General features: G+C 53.4%; 1 protein-coding gene across 1 annotated transcript; it reads right to left on the bottom strand.

Annotated features, from left to right (window-relative positions):
* Positions 1 to 344: 344 nt before the first annotated feature.
* Positions 345 to 17,817, bottom strand: SDR42E2 (short chain dehydrogenase/reductase family 42E, member 2). The gene is made up of 12 exons (XM_032606551.1): positions 17,763 to 17,817; positions 16,732 to 16,928; positions 16,157 to 16,252; positions 14,830 to 14,887; positions 14,030 to 14,148; positions 13,255 to 13,330; positions 9,259 to 9,341; positions 7,544 to 7,681; positions 6,966 to 7,031; positions 5,235 to 5,298; positions 3,655 to 3,728; positions 345 to 637 (listed from the first exon to the last, which is right to left on the bottom strand). The coding sequence occupies exons 1-12, from the start codon at positions 17,815 to 17,817 to the stop codon at positions 398 to 400; spliced, it is 1,266 nt and encodes a 421-aa protein (XP_032462442.1). The 3' UTR covers positions 345 to 397.
* Between the last annotated feature and the right edge of the window lie 1,620 nt (positions 17,818 to 19,437).

Below are 19,437 nucleotides of genomic sequence, written 5' to 3'. Positions count from 1 at the left end.
AAACGGGGCGGACCAGAGCAGGGGAGAACGCGGGGGCGGGCCAGGCCTGGGCAGGGGCGGGGAGAAGGCCTGGAAGGCGGAGCAGGCTGTGAAGATAGGACCTTCTCGTAGGCAGGCCGGCCGGGTCAGAGGGAGACCAAGGCCGGAGGGAGGGAAAGGGGCGTGGCCAGGGCTCAAGAGGCGGGGCAGGGGCACGTCGAAACCCAGAGGGCGGGACAGGGGCGGGGTTAGAACGCCGGAATATCCAAGCGGAAGACCTGCTAGGCAGATCCAAGCCCAGAGGGTGGGGCAGGGACAAGCCCAGGACTCAAGGGAGTGCCCAAGACCGGAGGACGGAGCAGGGTCTGGTCCAAGTCCTGAAGGCGAAGCAGGGGCAGGGACAGGCCGGCGACGATGGTCAGACGACGAACGGCCGCGGGCCTAGGAAGTGCAGGGCCAGCACGAGCAGGCCAAGGAGCAGCAGCAGCCCGAGCAGTACCCGCAGGAGCGTCCGCGCTGTGGAGCCGCGGGTTCCCCGGCCCGTTGACTGCACGTATCGCTCCACGGCGTCTGCGAAGCTGAACTTGTCGGGCACGTAGCCAAGCTGAGCGCGGGCCTTAGCGATCTGGAAGGTGTGCGTCACGGCCACGCTGCGCACCTGCGGGGAGAGGCGGGGCAGCCGAGGGACGGGACTAGTGGGCGTGGGGAGCAACCTCTACCATGTTTTACTCGGATAAGAGAGTGTAGGGATTTCCCTTCCGTCGCACAGAGATTTAAAAGGACCTCTATGCTAGATCTTGCGTCTGCGACGCCCCCATGGGGAGGACTTCCTGTCTCTCTTCCACCTCCATTTTCCTCGGGGGGGGCCGCCTCCAGGGTACATTTTCTGCATCTCCCCACCCTACTGAACTCCTCAGTCCCCCAAAAGTAAAGGCCCCACCTCTGCACTCCCCTTCCCCGGCCCTAGCACGATGCCGGGGCTCAGGAGGCCCTTGATACATTCTGCCTGTGGCCTGAGTGCAGCTATCCGGAAAACTTGTCTCCAGGAAACATCCTTGACTTTTCAGCCCACAGCCCCAGATGGAGTCTGGGCAGGCAGGCTCCAGGGTGCAAGCTTCACGCCCTGGCTGATTAACTGAGCTTCCCTAAGAGAGGAATTCAATTATGCATAAGTGATTACTCTCTCCAGGGTTTGAAGCTGCGTTTCCTAATGCCAGATGGCCTGGGTCCCACAGGCTTCAAAGGTGGTGCTGACAACAACAATTACTGAGTAAGCACTCTGAGCCTGTCATGGGCTAAATTCTTTCTAGGCCATATCTCATTTAATCTTCTGAAGTGGTAATACCACCATCTCCTCTTTTGAAAATTGAAGATCAGAGAGGTTAAGTGACTAGCCCAGGGTCACACAGAGAAGCCAAACTCTAGCTCACGCCCTTCCCAGCTATGCTAGGATTGAGAAGATACCCTCCCACCTGACTCATTTCTTTGCCTTTTGTTCCTCAGCTGGACACTGGGAAGGAGTCCACTAGCTGCTTGATTCTGCAGTGGCCCTGAAATAGCCCTTGGGGTCAAGCCCCTGGTCTTGGATGCTTGTGTGAGGAGAGAGGGAGAGAGGCCAGTTCTTGTCCTTTTTTGCCTCAGCTAGTAAATTCAGGGCTTTGGCGGGTACAGCTGTGAACTAGATAGGCAGGGTCCTGGGACACAGCATTCTCAGATGTCAGGCTTAGATGTCACCTCCTTTGGGAAGCCTCCCTAACTTCCTCAGAATTGGCTTAGGTGCCCCTTCTGTGTACTCTGAAGTTCCTCATTACTTCCCCCAGTATAGCCCTTGCTGGGCTGCCTTCCCCTTTGGACTGTGAGCTCACCATTAAATGAGATCATAATCTTTTTGCCCCTCCTAACTTAGCAAAGCATCAGGGACAATCAAATGAGAGAGTGGACTGGAAGGATTTTGCAAATAACACCAAACACCACTTGTTGCTTTACTGTTTACAATCTGCATTAAAACATCCTCTCTTTTAAACTGTATGTGTGAATAGAAAGCAAGGGCTGCCTTGCCTCCACTCCTCAGCACAGTGCCTGGCCTACATTAGGTGCTCAATACACGTCAAACGAATGAAAAAAGGCTATGAAGTCAAACTAGAGGGCTAGTTGGTGTGTCATAGACTGACCAGAAGAGGGCGCCCGAGCTACAGTGCCCAGAAACTTCCAAGCTAACTAGGGATCCTTTGCCCCCCCGCCCCTGAATTGAACGACGAAACCCACCAGGGAGTGGAGAGAGGAGAGCCAGCTCCCTACCCGACCACAACTCAGCAGCACTTTGGCAGCTATTTTATGTGACTATGATTCCTGACATTTCACAAGCTAGTGGTTAAGCTTGAAATCATTTAGGTCTCCTCTGGGTTCAAATCTCGATGCTGCTACATAAGGGAATGGTCATGAGCCAGGTTATTTCACCCCCCCTCCCCCCACTGAGTGTTTCATTTCCTTCTCTGTACATGGAGGTGATAATAACAGAATCCACAGTCTATAGTAGTTGTGAAGATTAAATGAGATAAACACAGTGCTTGGCATTTCACACTCTATAGATGGTCCCTATTTTTACTATTCTCTTTCCTCTGCTAGTTCAAAGGAGAGACCATAGGGAACTGCTTCTTTCTGTGGCCCATTCTCGATTCTCTGAGGTGGAGAGCACTGAGCTTGGAATGTGAAGCCAATTCCAGAATGGTGGGAGCTTGGACAAATCACTTATTTCTCTAGTGCTCAGTTTCTCACCATTAAATGAGATCATAATCTTTTTTCCCCTCCAAACTTAACAGAGCATCAGGGACAATCAAATGAGAGAGTGGACTGGAAGGATTTTGCAAATAACACCAAACACCACTTGTTGCTTTACTGTTTACAACCTGCCTTAAAACACCCTCTCTCTTAAACTGTATATGCAAATAGAAAACTGCATCATCATTATTTGAGAAGTGTTCTTAACACAGTAGGTACTTAATATATACTTATTATTCAGTGAGCAGGAACTGTGAGCCTCGAATCAACAGGCTGTGTGTGTGTGTGTGTGTGTGTGTGTGTGTGTGTGTGTGTGTGTGTGTATTGACGGTTACTGGGAGTAGTGACATTCCAAAAAGTGAATTTCATGGAACCTGCCTTTGGGAGCCTCCAGTCTGGCTGGGAAGACAAACTGCTTATGAATGAAATGACAGTGATAAAGGATGGGCTTGGGCTTCCCTGGTAGCGCAGTGGTTGAGAGTCCGCCTGCCGATGCAGGGGACACGGGTTCGTGCCCCGGTCCAGGAAGATCCCACATGCCGCGGAGCAGCTGGGCTCGTGAGCCATGGCCGCTGAGCCTGCGCGTCCAGAGCCTGTGCTCCGCAACGGGAGAGGCCACAGCAGTGAGAGGCCCGCGTACCGCAAAAAAAAAAAAAAGGATGGGCTTGGAGCTGTTGCCCTTCAGACCAAGAGAGCACAGCCTCAGCAAAAGCTCAGAGGTTGGGATGTTATACAGGAGCTGGCCCTAGATTTGAGCCCACATGGGAGGTTCTGAGACCTCAGACAAGCATCCAGTTATGGTGTCAAAAGGTGAGGGTTTGTGGCAGTGGAGAAGGGGCAGGAAGGCAAGTGAGGGGCACCAGGACACAGGGGCTCCCCTCACAGCAGCCCACTTACCTCACTCCGGGTGAGCAGCGGCGGGAGGCTGCAGATGGGCTTCAGGGCCAGGTGCAAATACTCCATCACCGTGGCTGTGTGGGGAGAGAGGGACCAGTGACCAGGGGGCCTGCTCTAGGCAAACTCCAGGGAGGTCGTCAGAGACAAGTCAGTTGGGGGCATTATTTGCTTTGCTAGGGGGAATCTCCACTTTGCCAAGTTTTCCTGTCCTTGGATTTCTTTAAATCAGCAGTCTCCGCACACCCTGGGGTGCCTTGTTTGGCTGTGAAATATGTCACAAGTAAGTTATTATTAATATTAAAAGACTGACATTTTAAAATAAATCTGAGCAGATTCAAAGTGATCTCTACAATCACGTCTCTCTCACGCACTTCTATCCCGATGTGCTCTCTTGAGTCAGGGAGAAAGAAGTGGGAACAGTGGTTCAACTCAGCCCGGGCTGCACTTCGGACCACTTTTTAATATGTTCCTTCTTCCCCCACCCCCTTGCTTCCTGCGGATGCTGAGGTAATTGGTCTGGGGGTATGGCTGAGGCATTTTTAAAAGCTCCCAGGTGATTCCACTGTGCAGCCAAAGTTAAGAAGCACTGAGTTTACAGTCAGCTCACTAGGAATTGGGAATTTATAGACAGTCTCCAAAACCGCCAGGACCTGCGGTTGAACTCTTCTCAGCTGGGGGTCAAGGAGTGTCAATCCTGGTGGTGATGCTATGCAGGGGAAGTCATCCTGTGTGGGCACCCTGGGGGACAAAAATGTGCAAACCCCTGCTTTAAATGGCGGGCATCCCAATGCCTTATTATTATTTTTTTTTTTTGGCCATGCTGTGCAGCACGTGGGATCTTAGTTCCCAGACCAGGGATCGATCCCACATCCTCTGCATTGGAAATGCGGAGTCTTAACCACCGGACCACCAGGGAAGTCCCCCAGTGCATTTAAAGATCCAGCTGAGGTTTTCCAGGAACACAGTTATCTGTGACTTGGGGGCCACCTGCCCCTTCGGGCTGATCACTCCAAGCCTGAAGCCCGTGCTCATTCCAGCTGGAAGGAGGCCAGCATAGGGAAGCTGGGGCGTGAGAGTAGAGACTGACCCTCAGGGTGAGGAGGAGACTCTAGGGTCAAACAGAACCCTCACATGTCCAAAAGCAGCCTTAACTCCAGGGCGACCTTGGGGGATGGGGCACTCCAGCAGGACTGGAGCACAGTGGGAATTCTGCCTCTCCCACTTTCTCACTGGGGCACCACGGGCAGGTTGCTAACCTCTCAGAGCCTCAGTTGCCTCATCTTTACAATGGGCCTAACCCCACCCACCTGGCGAGTGGGATAGGGTTTAAACAGGGCCAGGACTAGGGTGAGGGGAGTGAAGTGCCTCGAGTGCAAAATTTAAGGAGGCACTTGCTCTCAGGGCTGGGCAAGTGCAGATGGGGCTTGGAGCATTTGACTCCTGCGAGTGAAGGTTTCCTTAAATTTTGTGCTCTCAGTGCCCCACTCGCCTCAGCCAGGTCCTGGCTCTGGTTTTAAAATGAGGTAATGCATGTACATCTGGCACATGGAGGGTTTTCACATACACACTCCTTTCCTCACCTGACAGGTAAACCCAGGAAGTAGGAACCTGGATCCAGGGCTTGCTGTACCCCAGCTTCTCAAACTGCAAGGAAACATGGCTTAAGGTGAGAACAGATCCTTGGGGGGCTGGTATAGGCCACGTGTTGCCTTTACCCCAGGGCCAGCAGAGCAGAGCACCTCCTGGCCCCTCCTCAGCTGCCCACCAAAGGGGGCAGACCCCACAGCCAGCCCCAAGTTTACACCAGTCTTTAAATGAAGCCCACACTGTGACCTGGAAAACTAAGTAGGAACTGACTGCGTGGGGTGCAGTCCCATCATTTAGTTATTTTTTACATCTGTGTACACCCAAAGACACTCTAAGGCACTTATATAGAATCTGATTATTTTCTAGAATCTGCTTTTCTGCTATTAAATTAAAAAAAAAAAAGCATACGTGTGGAGGGTGGTGGGAGAAGCATGAAGAGATGGGCTGGCATAGGATGAACTGAGGTCTTCACTTGTATGAAAACCCTCCAGGTCAAAAAGACAGATAATAACAAGTGTTGACAGGATGTGGAGAAACTGGAACCCTCTTACACTGCTGGTGGGAGTGTAAAATAGTGCAGCCATTTTGGAAAACAGTCTGGCAGTAACTCAAAAGGTTAAACATAGAGTTACTGTATGATCCAGCAATTCCACTCCTAGGTATATACCCAACAGAAATGAGAAAATATGTCCACACAACTATTTACACACGAATGTTCATACAGCATTACTGATAACAGGCCCAAAATGGAAAACCCAAATTTCTATCAATTGATGAATGGATTAACAAAATGTGGCACAGCGATTGAATGAAATATCTTTTTGGCAATAAAAGAGAATGAAGTACTTGTATGACACATCCACAACATGGATGAACCTTGAAAACATGCTAAATGAAAGACATTTAACACAAAGCCCACATACTGTATGATTCCATTCATAGGAAATGTCCAGAACAGGCAAATCTACAGAAAGCCGGAAGTAGCTTAGTGGTAGCCTATGGCTAGGGGTGGGGTGGGGTGAGAGGTAAATAGAAGTGACAGCTAAAAGGTATGGTTTGGGGAGGTTCTTTTCTGGGAAGGTGACAAAATGTTCTAAAATGTGTTTTGCTGATGGTCGCCCAACTCATACTAAAAACCATCGACTTGTACGCTTTCAATAGGTGAACTGTATGGTCTATAAATTATATCTCAATAAAGCTGTTAAAAGTTGACATGCAAAGGGCCTGAATGCCCCCAGGATGGATCCTCCAGCACGGGGTTTCTGGTCTACCCCTTCCAGGAGTCTGTAGGCTGCTGCGAGAGGAGGCCAGGACTCTCAGAGGGGCTGCAGCGTAGGGGCCCGAGGGCCAACACCTCCCTTTGTGCTTTGCCTACCTTCTACTTACCTCTTTCAGGGCCTCACCACATAGTACGGGGGCCACAAGCAAAATCCCACAGGGCAAAAAAAAAAAAAAAAAAAAAAAAAATCCCACAGGGCAGGACATCGACATAAATCAGGAAGCGGGCTGGGAGGGACTATGACAAACTGGGGGAGAGCACAGTCCCCCAAAGGGGCAGCCACCACCCAGCTCCAGCCAGTTCCGATGTTGCCCAGTGGACAACTGTTGCCAGAGCTGGTTTTTAATGTGAAATCCTCTGATTTTTTGGGAAAAGGTGACAGGGAAAGAAGACATGGGGATCCCTGAATTCTCACTTGGGATGGGGGCGGTGTTCAGGCACCTACCAGTGGGGCCATCCACTCGAAGATGTTGACGCTCTCCCCGTCATTGATGTAGTACGCCTGCCCACTCTGAGGGGGACACATGGGGAGGGGGATGGTCAGTCACATGCCTGCTGCCCGACCCCACCCTCTCCGATGGCTCCCAGCAGCTGCCCCAACTCCCCACTTCTCCTCAACAGCCCTGGAGACGGACCTGAGCAAGTCCCTTTGAGTTCCAGGGCTGCCAACTGACTAGCTGTATGACCTCAGTGGAGTCACTTAACCTCTCTGTACCTCAGTTTCTGCATCTGAGAAATGGGAGCATAATAATGGCATCTCCCCCTTGGGCTGTTGTAAAGGTGCAGGTGACAATACACGTAAAACATTTAGCATTTGGTGACTGAAATTCCGGGCTCAACAACACCTACCTCACAGGGTCATTTCAAGGAGCTAACGATGCTCTAAAAGGCCACTTTCCCCCCACCCCATCAGGCAGCTTGAATTGGGGAGCTATGTTGTGTGTGAGCCAGGAATCCCCGAGGGATGGGGGACCCGCGTGCAGCCCGAGGGGTAAGGTCGGGGGAGCACTGCAGGAGACTCACGGCCACGTAGCCCTTGGTGGCGGTGAGAGCCTCGGCTGCTAGCACGTGTGCCTGCACCAGGTTGCACACGTGGACCCAGTTCATCCTCGTCCTGCGGTCCCCAAATCGGAACATGAACAGTCTCTTCTTGATGTGGCTCTGGTGGTGGGGGGAGAGGGCGAGAAACACAGACCTAGCGGCTTTAAATTCCATCTACATGCAGAAGGCTCCCAGGCCAGACTCCTCTGTCCCAGCCCCACATGCCTTCCGGAAGGCTCCACTTGGCTGCCCGATAGACAAGGCAGACTTGTCCTGTCCTGTGAGCGCCTTATCCCCATTTGGCCGCCCCTCCCCACCCCCTCAGCCCACAGCACCCAGGGCTCAGGCCTAAAGCCTGCAGCCAGCTTTGGCTGTCCCCTCCCTCACTCTCCACACCCAACCCGTCTGCAAACCCAGTCGTCTCAGCCATTACAATCTGTCCAAAATTCGGCCACTCCTCACTGTACTGACTTCCGCCCTCATCTCTCACCTGGACACTGAAAGAGCCTCCTAACTGGTCCCCTGCTTCCACCCCCCGCCGCTGTGGCCTGTTCGTGCAGCTGTGGGATCCTTTTGAATCCTAAGTCAGATCGTGTCTCTTCTGCTCAGAAACTTCCGGGCGCGGGTGGCAGAGGAGGCCCTTCTGCTCTGGCCCCAGCTACTCTCTGACGTGTCTCCCACCGACTCTTTTGCTCACTCTGCACGAGCTACTCGGCCTCCTCCCTGGAACGTGCCAGCAGGGCCCCACCTCAGGGCTTCGGACTAGCCGTTCCCTCTGTCTGGAAGGCTCTTCCTCCAGATAGCTGTGTGATGCACCTGGTCACCTCCTTCAAGTTGCTCAATATCCCTGCTTGAAGAGGCTCCCCGACTGCCGGCACCCCCAGCTTCCCCCAACCCCACTCCACTTTTCCTCTTTCTCCATAGTCCCTGGCACCTTCAAACGTTCCTTGTATTGTATCATGTTTATTCTCTCTCTCTCCTCCTGTGAGAATATAAACCCCACAGGGGCGGGAATCATCTGTTTTGTTCACTGACCTGTCCCCAAACCTGGAACAGTTTTTCATTTCCAGCTTTGTGCCCAAGCTGTCTCCTCTATTTGGACCACTTTCTCTCTACCACCCCATTTCCTTGGTTAGCTCCTTCTGTATCCAAACAGCACAGCCATCACTTCCTCCAGGAAGCCCTCCTAGACCTCCCCTGCCAGGCTCTCTCTGCTGTGCTCCCATCTTCTCCCTCTCACCTCTACACAGCCCTTACCACCCTGAATCTGTGACTGTGGAGTCTGTCTCCCTGACTAGGCTGTGAGAAATTTGAGGACAGGATCTAGAGCCCCCTGTAGCTATATCCCTGGCAACCAGCCTTCTTTGGAGACAGGATTTCTGCGTGAAAAGCCTGGTGCTGGCAGCATGAGATGAGCCATCTGGCCCTTATGGAGCTCACATCTGAGCAGGGCAATAGTCTCCTCTGCTTCTTTGGGGTCATAGCTCCATGTCTCCTCTACCGGTACCCAGGCCTGGCTGGCGCACCCTGAGAGCTCTGTTCCTGGTGGGCCTCATGGGGGCAGGACTTCTCCCAGAACTGAGGGTCCCCCGCTCGGAACACTGCCCTAAGACTGACGCGGTGACCGTGGGTCCCCATTCACACACATATCAGCCAGGCTTCTCCTGTGCCTCCGGCCTGGGGCTGGGACAACATACCGCCACGCGAGGCAGGTGCCTCTGCTCTTCGGGGCCGTAGATCCCTGGGGGCCGGAGCACACATGTCCTCAGAGCGCCTCCTCCTACAACACAGGGGAGGGTGGTCAGGGGCCTGGGGAGGGGCGGATGAGCAGGGAGAGGGACAGAAAGGCTGTCCGCATCTCCTGGTTCTTACCTGGAAAGGTTAGTGGGGAAGGCAGGGCCTTGGGGTTTCCTCATTCAATTAATTATTCTCTCAGTCAGTCATTCAACAAACACTGTTCAGAATCATTCCCCACCTCCACCCACCTCAGCACTGGGCCCTGGGATGGATGCTGTGAAGAATCCAAGGATGACCAAGAAATGGTCCCTGTCCTCACAATGCTCTCAGGCCAGTAACAGAGGCAAGACCTAGATGCAGGTATCTGCATGGCCCGTGAGAGTTTAACCAGCACTTGACAGACATGATCTCTTTCAACTCCCAGAGTCCTACTGTGTCCATTTTACAGATGCGCACAGACCCACACGTCCTCATGCCAATAGCTATAGTACTTTACTTTTTCTGGTCATCAGATAAGGATCACGATGGCTCTCAGAGAGGTTCTACTATGTGTCTGGTGCTCTGGTAAGCCTGGAATTTTTCCCTCAAAGCAGCCCTATGAGGTGGGAGCTGTTATTATTCCTGTTTTATGGATAAAAGAACCAAGGCTCAGAGAAGGGATGTGATTTGCCTAAGGGCACACAGCTCAGCCTCGCGGAGCTGAGATGGGGACCAAAGTCCAGGCACTGTCCACTAATACCTCTGGTGATACAGTACTAACAAACAGGCCCTCAGCTCTCTCAGCCTGGGTCTCCTCACCTGGAAAATGGGTGCTTTGTAACTGGTGGTAGCAGTTATACTTTCCAGACAACCAATGGAGAAATGAAAAGACTAGAGCCATCAGCATGAGAGCTGGGTGTCTGTTCCCCTAACTCTCGCAGCTCTGTGCCAGCAGAGTCCCCAGACCAAGACAAAGCTTGGTCCAGGGCTTCCCAAATTCTCTGCTGAGGGGCCCCCACTGGTGGAAGGGGGAGCATGTCTCCCCAGGGGAAGTCTGGGCGTACAGCCTGAAGGGCTGCTCCAAACATATTCTTTTTAAGTCTTAAGAGGGCCTACAAATTTTTCAATTTATTCTCATAATTCATTTGTGTTTAAGATTAAAATTTTTAAAAATTACTATTTGTAAATTATTCGATCCCTAACCCCAACTCCTTAACTGAGATGGAGTCTCCTGGAAGATGTTTCACTCCTCCAAGGCTCAGGTTTCCCAAGAGGCTGTGCCTCCAGTTTGGGGAGCCTAGTGTATGCCATCCTCTGGGACCGGAAGCCCACCTTCCTTTGGGGGCCCCTTCCCCTTTGCACCAGGTCTAGCGGGGGACTGTCAGTCTAGATGCACCTCTCTTCCCTGAGATGGCAGCCACGGGGCCCAGGCTGGGCCGATGCCATGTTCTCACCCAGGAATGTGACTCTGTGCATCACTGACACGGGATCGAAAATCACAGGAGTGGGTTCACCCTGAGAGACTGATCACCAGCTCCTGTCTCCCAGGTCCCTGGAACTGCCCTGACCCTGTCCTTTCTAAGCCCTGGTGGTCATTTTTCTGGAATATATTTTCCAGAGGCTATCCCAGTATAAATTCCATTTTCTCCATAAATTAGCCAGGGTCAGCGTCTCCGGGTCATAGCCAAACACCCTGACTGCTCCCCCACCAAAACCCTCACTTTACAATGAGGCCCAGTGTATTGGGTTGAACAGTGGCCCCCAAAAGATATGCCGGTGTCCTGGAACCCGTGGATGCTACTTTATTTGGAAAAGGGGCCTTTGAGGATGTAATTAAGGACCTAAAAATGAGATGATCCTGGATTATCCGGGCGAGCCCTAAATCCAATGTCAGGTATCCTTATAAGAGACTCACAGAGAAGAGACAGATGGAGAAGAGGAGAGGCCATGTGAAGACAGAGGAGGAGACTGGAGCGATGCAGCCACACACCAAAGAAGGACCCCAAGCTTCTGGGGCCATCAGAAGCTGGAAGAGTCAAGAAAAGATTCTCCCCTCGCACTTTTGGAGGGATCGCAGCCCAAATGACACTTTGATTTCAGACATCTGACTGCGAACTGTGGGAACTGCGAGAGAAGAAATTTCTGTTGTTTTAAGCCACCAGGTTTGTGGTAATTTGTGCCAGCGGCCCCAGGACACTAATGAACCCAGAGACAGGAGGACACAACACATTCACATGGAGCTGGGGTCTGCATGTCTCAGGACTCTGCTACAGGGACCAGGGTGCTCCATGCCAGGTTAGAGGCAGAGTCTCAGGGACCAGCTTGGGTAGTAGGGACTGGAAATCACCCAGGGTGATGTGGCTGGGTTCCTGCAAGGCAGGTATCAGGTGAGCTTTTCTGTAAACAGCCTGCAGCTAATTTTAAACTCTGGGTCACCTGGGCATGGTGGGGGGAGGTTGGTTGGGCTATAGCTGACACTGGCCAGTGGGGCACTGGGTGGCCACGTCACAGAGGGACTGCGCCCAGGGTATCCATGACTCTCCTGACCACGGAAAGCTGGGGATGCTTGTATAAATAATTCTCAGCCAGAGGATTAGGTGTCTGGCTTGTAGGCTGCTGGTCCAGCCAGGGGAGGCCCTGGTAGAGAAGAGAATTCAACTGCCGAGGGTCAAACTCCTGGGAAACACAGATGGATGTTCCCACTGGGATAAGGGGTTGAGGCTTGACAGGCCCAGGGTGAGAGGGTGGGGTGGGGAGGCTTTTAGGGAAAAGAGTTCATGCTCAGAGACTTACTCAGCCATAGCTACAGTGGAGCACAATGGTTAAGCCCCAGGCTCTGGTTTTAGACTCCCCTAGGGGGAGAGGGGGTTTTCAAATCCCACCTCTGCCACCTAAGAGCTATGTGGCCTTGAGCTAAGTCAGTTAACCTCTTAGCCTCAGTTTTCTCTCCTGTAAAATTGGGGATTATAATTTCAAACAACCTTCGCTCTCCAAATCCACTTGGCTCCCGAGTTTAGACAGTGAGGGAAACCAGGTTTTCTGTTTCTTTTTAGTTTCTGAATTTCAGAAAGCAAATAATGATAATTTAGATAGCAGGAATTTATCTGAATCTATTGATATTTGACTCCTGAGTTTGGAAAGCAAGGGGTAGCTAAGGTTCTTACCTCATATGGATGCTATGAAGAGTTATTGAGACTTTTGCAGGTAAAATCAGCGTGTAAAATAGGGCTTGGCATGTAGTAAGCACTCAGTAAACACAAAATGTCCATGTTAGTGTTGTTGTTTTTTTTTTAACAGTGCCCATCATTATTTTATTCTCACTCAAGCTCCTTGAGGTAAATTCCACTATCCATCGTTTCATAGGTGAGGAATCTGAGGCTGGGAGAGGGTAAGTGCATTGCCCAAGATCACATAGATGAGAGGCGGTGGAGCTTGGATTTGAACTCATTTCAGTCTGATGCCAGTACGTGGGTGCTTAGCCACTGTGCCATGCTGCCACCTGTCCTTAATCTACTATTATTTCTCTATCACAATACAGTAAGAAGAGGCGATCCAGTAAGGCAGCCAAGGCCAATTTTTCTGGGAGTTACTGAAGGGCTCCTCACTTGCACGGCCCTTCCAAAGCGCTATATTTCATGCATATTCATAAGTTTGTACTCTTATAAAGAGGGTCCCCAAAACTGGATGCCCTCCTATATGGCAGAAAAGAGAGCTAGACGTGGACTAGCTCAAGTGTCTCCCCACCAGGACATGAACAATGTGAGGGCAGAGATTGGGCCTGACGTTTTCCGGGCTGTATCCCTGGTGGAGTGTGGGTGCTCAGAATTTGTTGGATGACGAATGTCCAAGGCCCTGGGGAAGTGTTCTTTGGAAGGAAGCTGGGAACATACCAGCTATAAGCTAGAATCGCACATGTGCTTCAGGGAGGGAGCATTGGGCACGCACGTTGGCTGTGAGCAGGGCCTCCCAATACTCACCTGGGAGAGGCGTCCCGTTGGCCATGAGGATCAACTGGTCAGCAATGGCTTTGGTTCGGGAGTAGTGGTCCACGTGCTATCAGAGAACAGGAAGTACAGAGCCACCGAACGGGGGTCAGAGACACTGCTGGCCACACCTGCCCGGCCCACCCAGCCCTCCCGGCCCCAGGGCTGTACCTCTGCTTCAGACCACATGGGGGTTCACTTCTGGGACCCCCACTGGGAAATGGCCAGGCCCTGAGCCCCACTCCCCTTCCTCTCCCTCTGGGTGGGAGTCACAGGAACAGAGGAGAGAGTTCAGAGCAGTAAAAACGACCAGGGGCTCCCTGATTCAGGGAGGCTCCTGCAAGCCACAATGCCTGCTCTGGGATGTGAATGCTGGACGTGAGTTGATGGATTGTTCACATGGAGTCCTTTAGTGCTCACGGGGCATTTTCACATACATCAACTCATTTCCTGGTCTCCACGTCCCCATAGGGTGGTGCTATCACACCCAGACGAAGAAGGAGAGCCTCCAAGTGAAGTGGTTTGCTCAGGGTTCCACAGTAGAAAGTGGCTTTGCTGGTTCAAGGCCAGGTCTATGTGATTTCAAAGCTCCTACTGGCACGACCAGCCGAAATAGGAGAAGGCTTTTGCGCCACGCCGTTTTGGGGACCCTTTCTTCCTGGGTCTTACCCTGAATTGTGAAATTGACCCTGGCTCCGCCCATCCCTACCCTTTGGACTGTGGGTTCCAAGTCCATTGGCCCCGCCCACCTCTCCTGGAAGCCAGGTACCTTCTCCAGTGGGAAATATGGCACAGAGTCCTCATCGCCCTGTTCTATGGGCTTCCCGCCGAATGCGACATTGACGGTGCTGGTGTAGACAAGCCTTGGAACCCGCCGGTGGACACAGACTACAGTGACAGGTCACACGGCAACACACACACACACAAACACACACACACACAGTTGATGTGAGCAGGGAGCTGGTTGAGGAGGAACCCATGGGGACCTCCTTGGGCGAATCTTCCACCCAGCCTCCTGCACACATCCTGGCTTGGGACGGAAGAGCCTCCTTCCCTTAACTTGGGGAGGGGTCAAGTCCCCGCTCCCTGGGCCCTTGGGGGCCGGGCTGGCTCATTCTTCCTTCTCAGTGTGGCTGCGGCCCTTTAGCTACCTTGCCAGGGACAGGTCAGAAGAAAGTCTCACTCAGTGGGGACATAGGGAAAACACACTCTAGAATCAGAGAGAAAAATGCAGGACAAGGCAGGACATGCCCAGAGAGCCCAGGTGTGAGTTTTCTAATTTGGTGCTTCAGCAACTTTTCTCGCCCGCAACCCCTAATCCCTCTGTGCAAACTCCACTCCCCGTGTCCCCAGACACACTGAGGCCACGCTGAGCCCCATGCCGGGGCCTGGGCAGGCCTGCAGAACAGGAAAGATGTGCTGCCCACAGGCCCTCTACTGGGGAGGGCGGGGATCGGGGGGAGACTCCCACCTTTGTCCCCCTGCCCTGTCCCCCAGAGCCGGGCCTGCGCAGGGGTGGGGAGAGAAGCACAAACACACAGCAGGTCACACTCTGCTCTGAGCGCCTACCATCAATCACTAGTTTGGTGCCTCCAACATTTATAGACTCAATCTGCTCTTTTTGCAGCTAAAAGACAAGATGGAGGTGGGAGAGTCGGGGTGCTGTCTCATGCCTTGTAGCTGAGGCCATGAGGCTGGGCTTGGGTGACAGGGTGGGGGGCTGCAGCTCAGAGGCAGGGATCCCGAGGGGCCCATGGGCAGCGCGGGGGCCCTGGGCTCTCGTGCCCTTTTCCGTCCCCATATGCCTGGGCCACAGGGGAGGTTCTACCCCCCACTCTGGCCATCAGCTCCCTCATCTATGAAATGAGGGAAGACCCCCTTGGGTGGTCAGCAGGATTTAATAAGCCCCATGAGAGGACATGCCACAGGGCTTGACACAGAAAAGAGCCTCAGATGTGTTGGATTGTTTCCTGGCTCTAGAAGTCTCAGCTTCCTTATCCATAAGACGGACAAGTAATACTGTCCCTACCCAAGTGAGAGGGCTGGGCTTTGAAAAATAAAAACAACTGGGCTACAGTGAGAGCTGCTTGTGCGCCAGGGATTGGGCGAAGCCTTTACATCTCATTTAATCCCTACAACCACATGAGAGGTGGGTTCACTATTGATTTTCAAACTATATTTATTCTTGTTGTGGTTGTTTTCAATAGGTAATACAGTCACAAGGTTAAAAATAACTCAAACAGTAAAACAAGAATGCAGTGAAGAGGAAATTGCCCTCCCAATCCTGATTCCAAGTCTCCCTTTTCCCTCCCCAGACTGTTACCAGTCTGTATCTCTAGAGATAATTGACACATTAATATCAGCGCACACAATGTGTGAGTATATAGCTTTTTTAAAAAAAAAAAAAAAACAGTGTCAAACACTGTTTTCGTACCTTGGAAATTGTTCTGTTATTAGTACATATCGAGTTACCTCATTCTTTTGAATGGCTGCCTAGAATTTCATCGTTTAGCTATATCACAATTTATTTAAATAATCTCCAACGGATGGGCATTTCAGTTATTTCCTGTTTTGTTATTAAAAACAATGCTACAAATACATAAGTAAGTGTAGTTTCTGAGTCAAAGGGTATTGCGTGCTTTGATAGATACTGTTATACTGCTCTCTGGGGAGGTCGTGACATAAGTACTAGTAGTGTCCTCACTCTACAGGTGAAGAAACAGAGACTCAAAGAGGTTAACTTTCCTAGCCACGCAGCTAGAAAACGGCAGAACTGGCATTTTGTCCCATGGGTGTAGCCCAAATCCTCCCTGGAGTAGGTGAGGAGGCTGATGAACTCCAGGCATGAAGGGGGCGGGCAGAGCCGGGGCCTAAGCCTTGCGTGTGAGGCGCTCACCTGCTCGGCACCAGACATTCCGCAGGAGGCCATGTGGAATACACAGTCCACGCCTTCGAAGGCGCGGTGCAGGGCTTCTGCATCGCGAACATCAGCCTGAAACAGAGAAGGAATACACGGAGGTAGGAGGTCTGGGTCCAAGGCAATCAGAGGTAACAGCTGTGCCAGGTCTCGGGGCTGGGCCCCTCTCCCCACCCCAGGCCCAGCACCTGCAGGGCCCAGACAGGCTGTGGGGCAGGATTTACTAGATGATCCCACTGGGCGTCTTCATCATCATCGGCCCCATGTATGGAGCTAAGTCACAGAGGCTGTGCTCAGTGTTTTACATGCACTGTCTTCTCAACTCCCCACGAGACCCTTGCGAAGCAGATATTGTTAGTGTCCCCTTTCTGTGGATGAAGACGCGAGGCTCAGAGGTGCGGGACCCTGTGGCCAAGGCTGCCCAGCTGGGAGCTGGAGTTGGAGCTTAAACAGTCTGACTCCGAAGCCTGTGCTCTTCAACTCCAGGCACTGGTTACACATCAGACACCATCCCCTGACCTCCACCACCAGCCTGCCCCCCGCCATCACTGCACCTGGATGAACTCGGTCCCCGGGCACAGCACCCACTGGGGTCTGCGGAGGTCGAGCAGGATGACAGAAGTGCCGCTCTTGGCCAGGCTGGAACCCAGGCTGAAGCCCAGGTAGCCTCCTCCTCCAGTCACCAGAACCTTCTGCTTAGAGGCCTGCACAGGTGTGGCCTGAGTCTTCTGCTGCAGTACTGGCACTGGGGCTGTCACTGGCTCACTGGGTTTCTGCCCAGCCCCTGATTCCCGTCTGGGCCCGGGCCCTACCCCTGACCCAGATAAAGGTGCAGCTCCTGAACCAGGTACTGACCCAGCTCCTGGCCCAGGCCCCAGAGCTTGTCCAGGTGCTGAAGCAGTACCAGGCCCCGGTCCAGGCCCCGAAGCAGCAGCAGGCCCTGGTCCAGGCCCCGAAGCGGCAGCAGGCCCTGGTCCAGGCCCCGAAGCGGCACCAGGCCCTGGTCCAGGCCCCGAAGCGGCAGCAGCCCCTGGTCCAGGCCCCGAAGCGGCAGCAGGCCCTGGTCCAGGCCCTGAAGCGGCAGCAGGCCCTGGTCCAGGCCCCGAAGCGGCAGCAGGCCCTGGTCCAGGCCCCGAAGTTGCACCAGGTCCCGGTCCAGGCCCCGAAGCTGCACCAGGTCCCGGTCCAGGCCCTGAAGCAGCAGCAGGCCCCGGTCCAGGCCCCGAAGCAGCACCCGGCCCTGGTCCAGGCCCCAACACTGCGCCAGACCCTTGTCTGGGTCCCAGAACAGCACTAGGCTCCTTCCCAGGCCCTGACACTGCTCCAGTCCCTGGCCCAGCTCCTGAAGCAGCACCAGGCCTTGATCCAGGTTCTAGAACCACACCAGGCCCCAGCCCAGGCCCCGGAACAGCACCAGGACTCGGCCCAGGCCCTGGAACAGTACCAGGCCCAGGTCCAGGTCCTGACACAGCACCAGGTCCCAGCCCAGGTCTGGACACAGCACCAGGTCCCGGCCCAGGCCCTGACTCAGACCCCAGGCTTGAGACCCCACCCCAGGCCTGGCAGACAGGGCAGCTCTGCTCGCCCTGCCCTGCAGCTTTGCAGGCCTCTGGGGAGGAGCCTGCCAGGTTGGGCTTCATCTTCTACTGAGCCATGTGGACCCGGGATCTGTCCACCTGTGGGAAAAAACAGAAGAACGTACGTTCTAGAGTTGTCTCAACTCACGTGGATTATCAGACTCCTGGGGGCTTAGGAGACCTCCTGGTGGGAATTAGAGACCCTCTGAGTTCCCAAATCTGTCCCTTTCAGAATCTTGAGAACTTCCAAGGTGGCCGCTGCCTTCCTCAGAGTCAGAGACAAAGCAGCCAGGCCTTGGGTTTCACAGCTCGGGAGACCAAGGCCCAAAGTCATACTGCATGGCTGAGATTTACACCAAGAATTCCTGACTTCTCTACCAGTTCCTTAAAATCCCGGTTCCCATGTAGTACCAGAGGGAGACAGATCAAATCGTGCCAAGGGGAACCCCACCTGACTGGGGGGGTGACTGCTTTCTGACGGGGAAATGGGAAGGGCTTCCTGGAGAAGGAGAGAAGGGAGGAATCCACATGGGATCCAAAGGGCCTTGGAAACTTGCACAAGTGCTGCACCGCCTCTGCCCTGGCAACTGCTGTCTCTGGTTCTCCCAGGTCCCCCAGCAGGGCAGATGGCTGGCACCACAAGGCCTAGCAAGCCCCCTGTGGGCTTCAGGATCAGCTCTGTGGGTCTCGGGGGCCAGCACTGAGGATGTCGTCCTCCTCACTCTAGACTTAAAGCGAGCCAGGCTGTCAGTCACTGTTACCATCGTCTCACTCCCAGCCCCCCACTTCCTGCTCCACCTGAGGATAAGGCTGGCCCAGAGGCCGGATCACCACTATCATCATTAATGACAGCAGCAACTGTGTACTGTCAGCCTGCCGTGCGCCAGGCCCCGTGGATACAGAGAGAGGTAAACTCTGCCCTGCGTGGCACACAGTGGCTGTAAAAAAAGAACAGGTGCAACTGGGTGACCGAATGACTGACTAATGAGCCCCACAGGTGTTGCTGGTGGTGGTCACGGGGCAGGGGCCGGGACAGCTATACAGCATCTTCTAGTCTCCTCTGTCACTGCCCTGCTCTCCGAAGTTCTGAGTGAGGGATATAGTCATGCCCCATACAAGCACTGACACTCATGGGTGTGACAGGGAGGGGAGACACCCCAGATGTTAATCGTCACAGGGGATGGGTCTAATTCCTCCAACTGGGAGGGGGGAATACAACCACAGAGTGGAGCCCTCCTCTACCCAGGCCCAGGGGACTCTGTCCTGGGGAAGGGTTTGTGGCACCAGAACTGTCTTTCTATCCTATGGGGCTGCTTCCAGTGACAAAGGCTGGGACCCTGCCTCAGGTCCCATTTGCTGGGTGTGCCCTTGGGCAAAGTCCTTATAACCTCACTGCACCTCAGTATCCACGTCTGTCAACTGAACCCCCATAACTCTCACAGATGGCAGAGTCCTCACAGACCACTGGCATGCACGCTCCAAGAAGGCTTGGATCACTATAGTGTACATGGCACCCTGGCACAAAGCAGGCCGTCAGTAAACAGCCGCTGAGTGAATGAAACCACTCAGGACTGTTCTGCATGAGGGAGCCTAGGGCCAAGCACCCGGCTGACCCCCCGGCACTGCCACATTTAATCCTCCTGGCGGTCCTATGCAGCGGGGGCTACTGTTCCCATCAACCGG

Source organism: Phocoena sinus, chromosome 15, assembly GCF_008692025.1.
Source record: "Phocoena sinus isolate mPhoSin1 chromosome 15, mPhoSin1.pri, whole genome shotgun sequence".
Taxonomy (NCBI): Eukaryota; Metazoa; Chordata; class Mammalia; order Artiodactyla; family Phocoenidae; genus Phocoena; species Phocoena sinus.
The sequence above is the reverse complement of the archived record's forward strand: the minus strand, read 5'-3'. Positions and strand labels throughout refer to the sequence as shown.